At 45.3% G+C, this 13,015-nt stretch overlaps 1 protein-coding gene across 2 annotated transcripts in view; it reads right to left on the bottom strand.

Moving 5' to 3' along the window:
* Positions 1-13,015, bottom strand: part of RARA (retinoic acid receptor alpha) — a 197,538-nt gene that overhangs the window by 106,639 nt on the left and 77,884 nt on the right. For both annotated transcript variants that reach the window (XM_035135758.3, XM_035135759.3), the window contains one exon: positions 9,248-9,727. In XM_035135758.3, coding sequence (XP_034991649.1) covers positions 9,248-9,425 — 178 coding nt within the window. In that variant the 5' untranslated portion in view covers positions 9,426-9,727. The remainder of the gene's footprint in view (positions 1-9,247; positions 9,728-13,015) is intronic.

The following is a 13,015-nucleotide window of genomic DNA, read 5'->3' on the forward strand; positions in this document are numbered from 1 at the left end:
TCTTCTGCAGCACACTAGACTTAATTTAAGCACTGTTCCCCCCCCCCAAGTTATGCACTGAAATTCCTGAGGCTATTTAGTGCTTACAGGCCAACGCTGCTTCAACAGTCCTCAGAATCTTGCCTGTTGCATATTGTACTTGAGAACCAGCACTACATGAATTCTACGCAATGTGTTCTAATGAGAACATGCAGATTGAGGCACTATCCCTTTGTTTAAAATATATAAAAAAAACTCTCAAAATCAACCACAGCCAGGATATATCAAAGTTCAGTGCCAAGCCCTAGAACATGCAGAAGCTCATGTTCCCAAGGTGTCCGGCTGCACAGAGGACAGAATAACCCCTGGGAGTCTCAGATCCAATGTCGCAGGTCCCAGGCAGCCCAACTTAGGGGTACCCACATCAGCCAATGTATTTCACACCCACCCACTCTGGGCCTCCTCATTCACTGAACATGGCTCTCCCTGGGATGCAATCCTAGAAGCTGCTTGGTAGGTTTGCAGCTTCTACTATAAAGTCCAAACTAAAGTGGGCTAGAGGGAAGCAGACGGTCAAGAGAACTGAAAAGGGACTAGCTTCCATACCTCACGCCGGAGCAAATGGGTTTAAGTATCAGCTGTTACCAAGAAAGGGCTTACCCACACTCCCGCTTCTCCTGTGCCTAAAAAACAGGGTCAGGGCAGCCTTCCGCTTGCCCCGTGCTTTCTAGCCATCCGCCCAAGCAGTTTTGCCTTTGCCCTGCCACCCTCCCTCCTCCTTCCTGCTAAATCAGAGCAAACATCAACCTGGAGAAAACCTGATTGACATTTGATCCAATTTTCCCTGAGGGAAAGAGGCAGGGCAAGCAGACGTGTGGATGAGGTTTGAAGAACATAGCATTTCCCACAGAACGAACAGAAACCCAAGTTCTAGGTTCAGCCAACAGGGATTTAAGCATTGGCTGCATTTCCTCAAGAAGAGAATGCACATAACACATGAGGTTTTTAAAACCCTACATGTATCCACACCTGACAGTCACACTTCACGTTTTCAAGTGCATGCTTAAATATCATAGGGATGCACTTAACAAAATGTGAATTCACCTCTTTATTGACTATGCCAGAGGTCTTTATAGGTAGCAACCTGGAAAGCAGAGAACGACCTGCATTTAGCAGTATTTTTATTTTATTTTATAAATCACTTTAACCAATTTTGAGATTTGGCCTTCTCTGTCCGTGTGCTTGCTGTTCTGTTAACTAAATCAATCTGGTTCTACAGTTTGCTTTAATGTACTGTATACGGTTTGACATTGATGTTGTCCTGACAATTATTTTGCTTTTAGTTTCAACGTTTTAAACTCTATTACTATCATCAAGGCTATTTTGTCAATGCCTTTGTTTATTTTTAAATTGCACTTGTGCTTGAAACAAAACACTTAACCGAAAGCTGAGTTTTTAAACATACACAAAAACACAAACACGCTAATTTTCCTGGTCCCATACCTCGCCTGAAATCTTACTCCAGCCGCAAACTGGACAGACTAAAATTCAACATCAAAACAGAAAAAGCACCCATGGATGAGGATCCTACTCGCCTTCCCAACTCTATACGCAAATTGCTGAAATAGAACCAAGGGATCTTGACCCTCAAACAGAGGGCAACGGAGGTGAGTGATCAATGCAGGCTCTCACTTGAACTATACAGCCCCCACCAACACCCCCCTCCCAAACTGCGCCTCCTTGGCCTCAGTATATGTCAAGAGGTTTGTTTATTCCTTTTAAACCTTTGTTTCCTGTTATTCAAGTTATTTATAAAAAGGGCTCTCTTGCCTGGAAAGTGGAGAGGGGAGGAGATAGAGAAAAATAAGAGGGAGTGAAAGATAAATGTTAAAAAGGAGGTGGGGGAGGAGGAGGAAGAGGAGGAGGAAGAAGAAGAACAAGAAGAAGAAGAAGAGGGGGGCTGGATTCTATTCAAGCTAGTAGAAGAAGAGGAGATGGAGGAGGGATGAATTCCATTCAAGCTATTTTTCCAAGGTTATCCAAAAGACAGGCTCCTCCATGCTTCCCATCCTGTAGAAACAGGGAGATATGCCATTTGGCCCTCTCACCCCACAGGGCATAGCAAAAAAAACAACAACAACAAACAAAAAGCACAACACCAACCCAACAACAACAGGAAAGGGAGAGAAAATAAACGACTAGCAAGAGATACAGCTTCTTCATAGAACTGTAGAGTTGGAAGGTATCCAGAGGGTCATCTAGTCCCACCCCCTGCAATGCAAGAATCCCAACATGAGGTCTCCCATCCAATTTGAAACCATACCGGACCCTGCTTAGCTTTGCGAATGTGTTGGCAGTTTTAATGCTGTACCACTTGCTGCCATGGACGCAGATAGTAAAGGACCCCACAAAATCCGTAAGCAAGACATATGCCAAAACACACTTCCCTTCCTAGCTCTAAAATGAAGCAAACCTGTGCTCCTCTGGGAAATGCAGATTTCCAGGGGCAAATTCTGTTGGCTGGTACTATTCGGCATAAAAATGCTGATGTGCCCCTACAATAAGCCTGATTAACACTGAATGTCTCCTTTTATTCTTCCTGGTTGGGGTTCACAAGGAATATGTAGCCTCCCACCCCCACAATGTCCCCAAGGGCACCCTTTTATTTTTTCCTCCGACAAACATGAATGACCCACTGGGGAAGGGTAAAAGCACAGAGCTTTGGGGTGAAAACTGTGTTAGGAGCAAAACCTATCCAACCCCCCCCTTGCTGGGGATGCCACAAAGGGGCATTCACAAGATGGGTGGGTTTGCATGCAGAAGACATGCAGAGTTTTCTTATGCATGCCCAGGATCATTGCAATATATAAGCCCCAGTCTCCAAAGCAGACAGGACGCTCCAAACACACGCCAACACCACAACTGAATTCTTACCATTTATATATTGTAATTTAAATGTTCAAAACACGTCAACTGCATTGGTCAGTAAATCCTTGCAGCAACCTTATAAAGCAGGGGTGGCCAACTTCCAAGAGACAACGATCTACTCACAGAGTTAAAAACTGGCAGTGATCTACCCCCCCCCCCTTTGGGGTTCAGGTCAAAGTTGTTGAGCTTTTTTTAATAAGGAAAGCCCTGTTTTGGGGGGTTCACATAAAGGTTGTTGAGCTTCTTTAGGGAAGAAAGCAACATTGAGCTTTTTGTTTTAGGAAGGAAAGCCCTGTTTTTTGTGGTGCAGGTCATTTTAGGGGTGCAGGGCAAAGATGTTGAGCTTTTTTTAGGGCAGCCAAAGTTTTTTTAGCTTCTTTGGGGGGAGCCACTGATCTACTGGTGATCTTAAGGTCCACAAATAATAATATTCTGGAGATCCCGAGTCATAAGATGGCCAGATTGGCCTCTACTAGAGCCAGGGCCTTTTCAGTACTGGCCCCAACCTGGTGGAACGCTCTTTCCCAGGAGACCAGGGCCCTGCGGGATTTGTCATCTTTCCGCAGGGCCTGCAAGACAGAGCTGTTCCGCCTGGCCTTTGGGTTAGACTCAGCCTGACCCCTGTGTTTTTCTCCCTCATGGCTTGGATTTATGGCCTACTTGAAATGAGGCTGCACTTTAAATTTTAATATTGTATTTTAATCTGTATTTTAATTAATTGTTTTTATGTTTTATTGTGGTTCTGTTGGTGTCAGCCGCCCTGAGCCCGGTTTTTGACTGGGGAGGGCGGGGTATAAATAAAAATTTATTATTATTATTATTATTATTATTATTATTATTATTATTATCTACCACAGATGTCCAGTGATCTACCGGTAGATCACGATCTACCTGTTGGACATGCCTGTTATAAAGGAAGGGAAGCGTCATTCCCATATTGCAGGCAGAATATTGGCTGGCCTTAGAGTCAGCAAACAAGAAGGCTAATTTCTGCAAGGGCAACTAAAATACCCTTGCAATATGTCTTGGCTAGCCATATGGAATAAGCTGCGCCCAACAGGTTGCTTGCAAAAGATACAAGGGTTTGACCCAGCTAGGGCTGGGGAAGACTCTTGCCAATGTAAACAAAGCTCAAGCTAGATACAGAAAATACCATTTCACTCCCCCCCCCCCTGCTGTCAACCTCTGATGAATCTCTTATTTTGCTGACACTGTTTTACTGTTGATGGACGGTATATTGAGTGATGTTCTATTGTGTCTTAGAAGATCAATTATGAACCGCCCTGGAATTTTATAATTTAATGGCAGTATTTAAAGTGCTTTAAATAAATACGTACTAAAAATATTGATTAAAATAGTAGTATTTAAAAATAATGACAACTGGCTTGCAGAGCTTGAAAGAAACAAGCAAAGTTTGCTCTGAGATTGTAGGATGCTTGGCTTGCAACAATTCTGCATTGGATACATCCTTAAGATTCCTTGTAGCCTGCAATCAACATTTTTACAAGAACACCAAACACGCACACAGTACATCCTGGCTCCCCTCCAAAGGAAATCAACCATACAAAGCTTGCCTTGAACTTTATACTGCTTAGAAAGTTATGGTTGGTTGTTGTTTTTTTAAAGCCTAGTGTCTGCAAAAACATGAAGTTTCACTCCTAATGACGACAGCTTTTTCCTTTTGAAAAATAGATGTTTCTAGTCCTTAAGACTGCAAAGATAAGCTTGGAAAGGTGTAGGTGATGCCTGGTAACACTTTTTTATTTGGAGGGGAGGGGAAGGCTGAGCAAGATTTCCATGCATCAGGAATTTGAAATTCAATATCCCACATAGTTCCTTGCTCCATCCCATAATGAGTAGCGTAGACTATTTAAAGTAAGCAATTTTTAAAAAAATACTTATAAAGTTTACAGGTTTCAAGATTCTGCTTTCCTTCCTGCAAAATCTGCAGATTTGTAGCTAAGGTTATTCACAACCTCCCTGTATATATTCTTAAGACTGAAAAAATGGATTGTTGGGGACACAAACATCAGCCTCTCCTATAAACCTGCAGAGTGGCACTGGACACGTAATCTTTCTCCATCTGTAAACTGGAACCACCACTGTCTCCTCCCATTCACAGGTTTGCTATGAGGATGAACAAGAAACAACGTAAAGCCTAGTGCTGTAAAATATTTTTTTTAGTTTACTAATACTAAAATGAGTTTGGGAGCAAGGGCAAAATAGCGTTGGAATGGAGGAAACTGGAGTTGATTTTATATGATTTTTAAAACTACCGTAGGTAACTTCCCTGAGCTGTCAAGTCGAAAGGATACATTTATGCATAATATTTATAACATTTAACAACTTTAAAGATGTGCCTCCCCCCCCCCCCCGTGATTTCCATAACAATATGTACAAGGAAATGGGTCCAAAGACTTGGAAGGATCACAGAAAATTTCAGAGAACCTTGTGGAGCACTAAACCCCAAAACGCAAAACAAAAATGGCTTCAGTTATTGGCTAAATATCCACGCTTTTCTTCATGAGAAACATTTTGGATTAGAAGCATTTTCTTCATCCAAGATACTAAGAGTAGTGATTCCCCAATCAAAGGAATTCTAGGGAACCACTGCATTGTTTGAACCACACAACATTTGTTAGAAACACCCCTGGTGCTGAAAAGCAAAAGATCTCCCCAAACGAGAGGCAATGTGGTGCGGCAACTACCGCCCAGCAAAAAGCGTCAGGGCACATGGAAGACAACCCTCTGTTCAGAAAGAAGACTCCTTAACAACAGCCGTAAGTTCTAAAATATGGAAGGGGATGCAATAGTCAAGAGCAGAGCTCAGGAGCTGCCTCAAAGCATATAAAGACTGGGGGGGCTCCTTCATTGCCTCTTGATTTGCTGGCAAAGCAGCAGCTCACTCAACTCCTGTTTTTTTTTAATTTCCTGCCTAGTTGCAAAATGATGTTCCTTGCCCTCCGGCTCTACAGCTTCTCCCAAGTTGCATCACCAGTTATATTGAGAGAGATCTAGCATGTGCCAAAATCTGGGGGGCTGGAAGGGGTGGGTGGGGAGGTTCAGTGGGTGCAGCATCATACTGAAGGGAAGAGATGTTTTGTTAGTAGTTTTCAACCCACATGCTGTGTGCAAGGATACCTCAAAGCTTAGTTATTCACAAGTCTTCATGGCAGGACCCCAAAGAAATCTATTACCTCCTATTTGGATTGGAGGGAGGGGGAGGGAGGTGCTAGTCTACTGGGCGTTGGGCCATGTTAAGAAAAACAGGTGTAGAGCTTAGAGGCACACAATATATATAATTCCCATGACACTTGCATGAGATCTAAGTTTCTAGTTCTGATGGTTATAGGGATAAGTTGGGGGGAGGTCGGGTGGGAAACGAGACAAGGAAAAACAGCAATCAGACAGAAGGAAGCAATTACGCAGAGAGCAGAAATATTTTCACAGTTCCAAAGTTTTTGTATGGCTGACTTGAGTTTTCCGTGTTCAAGGATAGCGATTTGAGGATTAAGTTGTCAGCCTTGAATTGGGCGCAAGAGCACGGAACCTGCTAGGCAACCCAACATTAAATTAAAAGCTAAATTTTAAAGGGATCTTATATATATATATATATATATACACACACACACACACACACACACACACACACACACACACCGTTTGTTTGGTAATACCAAATCCGTTTGGTAAACAAATCTGAATTTCAAGACTTCACTCTCGACCTCATTTCCATATCCATCTCCTTCCACACTTTTGTTCAGATCACCCCCAACTCCTCCTTCCACAGCAGAGCACTGTGTCTAACACACAGCAAGCAAGATGGTGCAGTCAGTTGTGAGGACATAGAAAGCAAGCGCGTTTTGCCCGGTTGTCCCAGGGTGGGGTTGGCAGCACTATCACCCCACAAAGCCAATCTAGGAGAACTAAAGTCTGCTCTGCACCCCTTTTCTGAGGTGTATTCCATAATTTTACTGCACAGGTGAGAGGCCTGGTATTGAGAGGAGCAGCTAGCATCTCCCAAGAAATTCAGCGTTACGTTTTAAGGGCTTCAGAAGATAGGAGACGGAAAACAATGCCACTTGAAATTTAATGCACTGGAGACAGGGTGCATGAATCCCCGAGCAAGATTTCTAGGAGTCAGGAAACAGGGCTTCCAAGTCTGCATGTCTTTTATTCTCTCCATGACTCTCAACAGTATGAATTCTGCAACCAGAAAGTGAATATTACCTTTCTTACCAAGCACAATATTTACTGGTCTCAGAATTGAGCTTGCCTTGGTATGCATTTTGGGATTATATCTTTGTGCAGTAGTTTGAATTTGTTGTTGTTGTTTTTAAAAGAAAAACCATATAAAAGGTAGCAGGTTTTCGGTATTCCATATGTAGCCCAGGAGCAAGCAGTATCTAAGAGTGGAGAACAACAACAACAAATTCAAATTTGGCTTTCTTTCACCTATTAACTTACATACAGGGGGAAACCATTTTGAAAGTGTCCAATTGTCGTGCAACAGTTGATGGTGGGTCCTTTGGGACAAGCATCCCATGCAAGTCATGTGACCCGCAAGACACCATGGTGCCCCAAAACACACGTTTTCGGACACCGCGATCTTGCACATTTTGGGGCGCCTCCAGAATGAGATGTCCCATACAGTTGATGGGCATGTGCCACAGAACCCCTGGGTGGGTTACGCAGACCACCACCACCCCGGGGTCCACGGACTACCAATTGGGAACCATTGTCTTATAGCACTGGTTTAGGCGGAGGAACCCAAGGATCAAATCCTCTCTCAGCTACGAAGCTCACTTGGCGAGTCACTGACTCTCAGTCTAACCTACCTGGAAGGGTTGTTGTCAGTTCACAACATCGGTTCACATTCCTTGGAGGAAAGGTGGGGTGCAAAATGTAATAAATAGATATGTACTCATGGGAGTGTCGAGATGTTTAGCAGGGCTGCCTGCCCAAGTTTTCATATGCATATAATACATCAATTACTGTATCTCGGTGCTGAAACTTGGATAGAAGCCCAAAGAACCTTGTTTTCAAAACTTAAATGGTGTATCAAACACGCTTCACAGTCAAAATAAAAAATTCCTGAACATGTTAGAAGAGCCTGGGCGTGTGTCAAGTCACATGACTGTGGATTTTATGGGCAAGTTGGCAAAGCTTGCTGTTATTTAATTTCGGAATGTTGAAACAGCTCAACTGTTATAATCTCAATTTTTAGGTAAACATTAAAACCGGGGGGGGGGGAGAGATTAGAACTCCAAAATGTTAAGTGTTAAGTGTTCTCCTTTCAAAAGCTAGAAAGTGCGCCAGGCTTCAAAAACTTTGTGTTAGGTTTTCATGCCAAATTTAGTAGAGGCCTGGCAGCAACAAGACACAACTTCACAGGGTCTCTGGATGAAGGGGAAGAATGCTACAACCAACCAAAAGAAATGGCCAAGAAGAGACCATTCTACGGAGAGTAAAAACAAGTGTTTAAGATAAGACACAGCATGTGCTCTGTTTTGTCACCTGCACTATAGACCTCTGGCCTTCCAAATATAGAGAACTACAACTTCCATCAAACCCGGCCAGCACTGCCAATGATCAGGGACGATGGGAGTTGTAGTCTGCAACATCTGGAGGGCTACCCTTCTGAAGACCGACATTCCGCTAAGTTGAATACCGGAATTGACCTTGCTTCTCTCCTAACATGCCAGGGGGGCTATCCGCTTCTTCTGTCAAAAAAACTTTAAAGAAATACACGTTTCCTCATCAGCTACAGATCCACTATTGATTGTCTTCCTCACAGTGCACTCACCCCAGAATCATGAACAATTTTTTTAAAAAAAGTAGCAAAAGTGCTCTGGAGGCCAGAGAGTGCAAAGTTTCACTGCTTTGTATCAGTCATAGACTACTTGCCCATCTAAGCTAGTATTGCCTACTCTGAAAGGCAGCAATGCATCAGGGTGTCCAGCAGAGCTCTCCTCACATCACCCTGACACCTGTCAATCTTGCCTGGAGATGCTGGCGAATTGAACCTGGGACCTTCTGCATGCACAGCCCATGTGTGTGCGTGTTGGTGACGCAAGCGTGGCATAAGCTTACTTCGCCACCCCCACCCCAAAATTAAAGCTGTCCCTCCTAGAAAACTCACAGAGCCAGCTTTTCCCGGGAAAACATCAAACTAAGACAGGTAAAGAAAGGTGCATTCTACGAAATGCAGCATGGCAGCTTTCAAAACTGGCTCCCGCTGCTCTAAACATGTTGCCTTGGCGCCAAGTGAACCCATCTCTCTCTCTTTGCACATATTGGGCGCCCACAAGCCCCTGACTCTTGAGCGTAGGGTACTTACTGGCTGGTGAAGGCGTGCTGTACCCGCTGACCGGCAGCTGGTGTTGCATCCCTGGCAGAGCTCCCGGAGGCGAAAGACCCCCGATCATGTGTGGAAAGAAAAATGCATAGTGTGGGACTGGGTAGCTGTTGAGATGCCCGCTCCCCGGCGTGGAGCAGGAGCTGCTGTTGCTCGCCATGGCAGGTACACTCCGCAGGCCTGATCCTCGGGCAAAGGGATTCACATAGGGGCTGAGTAGGGAGCAATTGCAACTGAAGTCTTATTTATCCAGGACTGCCAACGACTCGATTCGGCGTCAGTGCAGCCTCCCTTTCCGAGGGGCCAGGCAGGGGGCACCCAGCACGTTCCGTCCACGGGTTGACCGCTCACGCAAGAAGAAGCAAGCACCGAGGCTTCAAAGGTGATCTCCTTGAGTGAGGCCCTCCAAAGCAGGCATGTAGGGGAAGGCAAACAGGTCCACTCCAAACGTCAGAACTGGAGCTGTAAACACAGAAGGGTGAAAAGTGAGCAAGGCACTGGCATTGTATGTGTGTTCGTGTTTGTTACATTTACAAACCACCTTTTCTTCCAAGGAGCTCTTAAGTTGGTGCACATGGCTCTCCTCCTCCTCCCCATTTCACCCTCACAAGAACCCTGTGAGGTAGGCTAGGCTGAGAGATGGTGACTGGCCCAAGCTCAGCTTCATGGCTGTGTGGGGATTTGAACCCTGCTCTCCCAGGTCCTAGTCCAACATTCTAACTATTGAGCCACACTGGCGGGAACCTCTGGCAATTGTGCAGAAATGGTTGCCCAGAACACCCCTTTCGTTTTGCACCAGCTAGGGATCATCTTCTTGCTTTATTCCAAAGATAAATGCAAGGAAACCCAATTCTAAGTACGGTATCTTGAATTGCATTTCCCTGCAAATCAGATTCTGGAGCCCTCTATATATCTGCTGGACCAAAGCTCCCATCACCCGGCCTAACCACTGGCAACGCTGGCTGGGACTGATGGGAGTTGCAGTTCATCATGATTTGGAAGGTATCCGATCCAAAGACCCATCTTGGACAGCATCCTGACCCCATAGTGCCCCTTCAGCTCCCAAGCAGGGCATGAGTGCTGTAACCCTCCCAACTGTATTCTCCAATACTCGAGGCAGTACACGACCTTCATGATTAGCTGCTATTAAGATACTACATTGGTTCAGATGTTGTCTAGCAAACATAGTTAATCTGTGCATTTTAATTAAGACAACACATGTGAATTTGTTTCTAAAAACGAGAGAGAGAGAGAGAGAGGACTTGAGGCACCAAACCATAACAGAGCCTCTTCGAACTCTTAAGATTCTATTAAAAAAAACCACAGAGCCTAGGGCTTGCCGTTAAGAAGGTTGGCGGTTCGAATCCCCGGGATGGGGTGAGCTCCCGTTGCTCAGTCCCAGCTCCTGCCAACCTAGCAGTTTGAAAGCACGTCAAAGTGCAAGTAGATAAATAGGTACCGCTTCAAGCAGGAAGGTAAATGGTTTGCCAGAAGCGGCTTAGTCATGCTGGCCACAGGACCTGGAAGCTGTACGCCGGCTCCCTCGGCCAATAACGCGAGATGAGCACCACAACCCCAGAGTTGGTCACGACTGGTCAGGGGTCCCTTTACCTTTACCTTTATGTTACCTTACTTGTAGAAATATTTGGGGTCACACACACACACACACACACACACACGAGGCTTTCAGTGTGGACAATATTGAGCAATTGACTGATGTGACTCAGTAAAAGATAACTTCTGATGTTCCTGTACACACACCCCTTATGCCGCCAAGTGCAAAATATATAAAATTTAAGGGGCCCGAATGTTTAGTCTAACTTAAGCCCCACTGCTATTTTAGTTGATACATCAGATTTGCCTTTTTGGTATCTCTCTGCTCTGCTGTGCTCTTGATCCAGAATATTGATCACACACTCTCTCTCAATACACGTGGCTCCCGTTGACTTTACATGGCAGCAGCCTACCCCTCACTGAATTCTATAGGACTGAGAAGGATTAAGTGTTAGACAATGCGCTGCAAACTGGCATTGAGAGGAGAGCTTTCGGTGAGCAAACATTACCCTGCTCTCCTATATACTCTGCTGTTCCGCCCATGCAGGAACTTCCCCCTCCAACGACGTCTGCAGAAGCAAGTCCACCTCACAGTCACACCAGAAGAGAAAGAAGATCCCTTTCATTCTGTCATTCCATCCAGGGGGGGGGGGATAGGTGGAATGGGGAGGAGGTGCAGAAGAGCAACAGGACCACAGCTCTGGCCAAATCTGAGAGGGAAATCCAGAAGAGGTCAGGAATCTTTGCTCCCTGGTCTCAGGCACCACACACAGAAGACTCTCTTCCTGCACCCCAAAGCTTGGGTGCCGTTTCCCCTTGGTCTCTGCCGCCCAGCCAGCCCCGACTACCACCACCACCCAATCTCCACCCCTCCCCTCCGTGGGTAATTACCACGGGAGACCATTTATTGCTCTCCCTTGACAGGAGGTGACAGGTGGCCCAGCCCCTCCAGACAAATGAGTTGGAGGTCGGGAGGTTTGGGCTACCTGCTGCCCCTGCCGAACCATAAATCACCGGGAAAAGGGGGGGGAGGGAGAGAATGGAGTGCAGACCACTAAGGGAAATGCTGATTAATGAAAAACAAAATAAAAGGTCTCCTACCTTCCCCCCCTCCCCAAGGAAGCAGATGGAGGAAGCTGATTCCTATAGAAGACTTTGAATAGAAGGGGGGGGGGTCCTCTCTGCCCTAGCCGTACTCTATCATGCTGCTGCACACTTAATATTTTTTATGTATATACACAGCCCATCAGGGCAGGACCACAACATTCTGGTGCCAGAGGCAGAAAATATGAAATGGCAACGCACCACGCACTGAGAAAGCGATCAATTCCTTGGTTTATTTAAAGCTTTCCTTTATTTCAATCAAGACTCATCGTGTCAATGGGCATTTGCAGTTGCCATGTTTGTTGCAATGGGCCTTCCGACAGCTCCCGTCGTTTCCAATGAGCATACTTCCAATTCATTTTTAGCATGCCCCGCTGGGAAGTTCTCCTTCTCGGGATCCACTGAAACGAACAGGCGATCTTGCACGGCTCCTGTTAATGTCAACGGTGCTTATGCAGGAGAATTTCCAACAGACTGTGGCCCCATAGCCGGCTTGGCCAGTTCCCAACTCTGCTGTGCCAAAAGAGCTCTGCTCACATCGTCTGCACGGTCCCAAGTACAACCCCAACACAAATTTGCCCACTAAGGACATTTATTAATCCAGATAGAATCTCCTTCTGGAGTGTGTACAGTCATACCCCGGTTTAAGTACGCTTTGGTTTGAGTACTTTCAGTTTAAGTACTCCGTGGACCTGTCTGGGACGGATTAATCCACTTTCTATTACTTTCAATGGGAAAGTTCGCTTCAGGTTAAGTACGCTTCAGGTTAAGTACGGACTTCCAGAACCAATTGCATTCATACTTTGGGTTAAGTACGCTTCAGGTTGAGTACTGAGCGCACCCATCTGGAACGGATTAATCCACTTTCCATTACTTTCAATGGGAAAGTTTGCTTCAGGTTAAGTACTCTGTGGACCGTCTGGAACGGATTAATCCACTTTCCATTACTTTCAATGGGAAAGTTTGCTTCAGGTTAAGTACGCTTCAGGTTAAGTACAGACTTCCGGAACCAATTGTGTACTTAAACCGAGGTACCACTGTACTTTAAATATTTTGAATAACTGTTACTGTATGTACATAATTGGCAGACAG

The sequence above is a fragment of the Zootoca vivipara genome, chromosome 12, assembly GCF_965207765.1.
Source record: "Zootoca vivipara chromosome 12, rZooViv2.hap1.1, whole genome shotgun sequence".
NCBI classification, from domain to species: domain Eukaryota; kingdom Metazoa; phylum Chordata; class Lepidosauria; order Squamata; family Lacertidae; genus Zootoca; species Zootoca vivipara.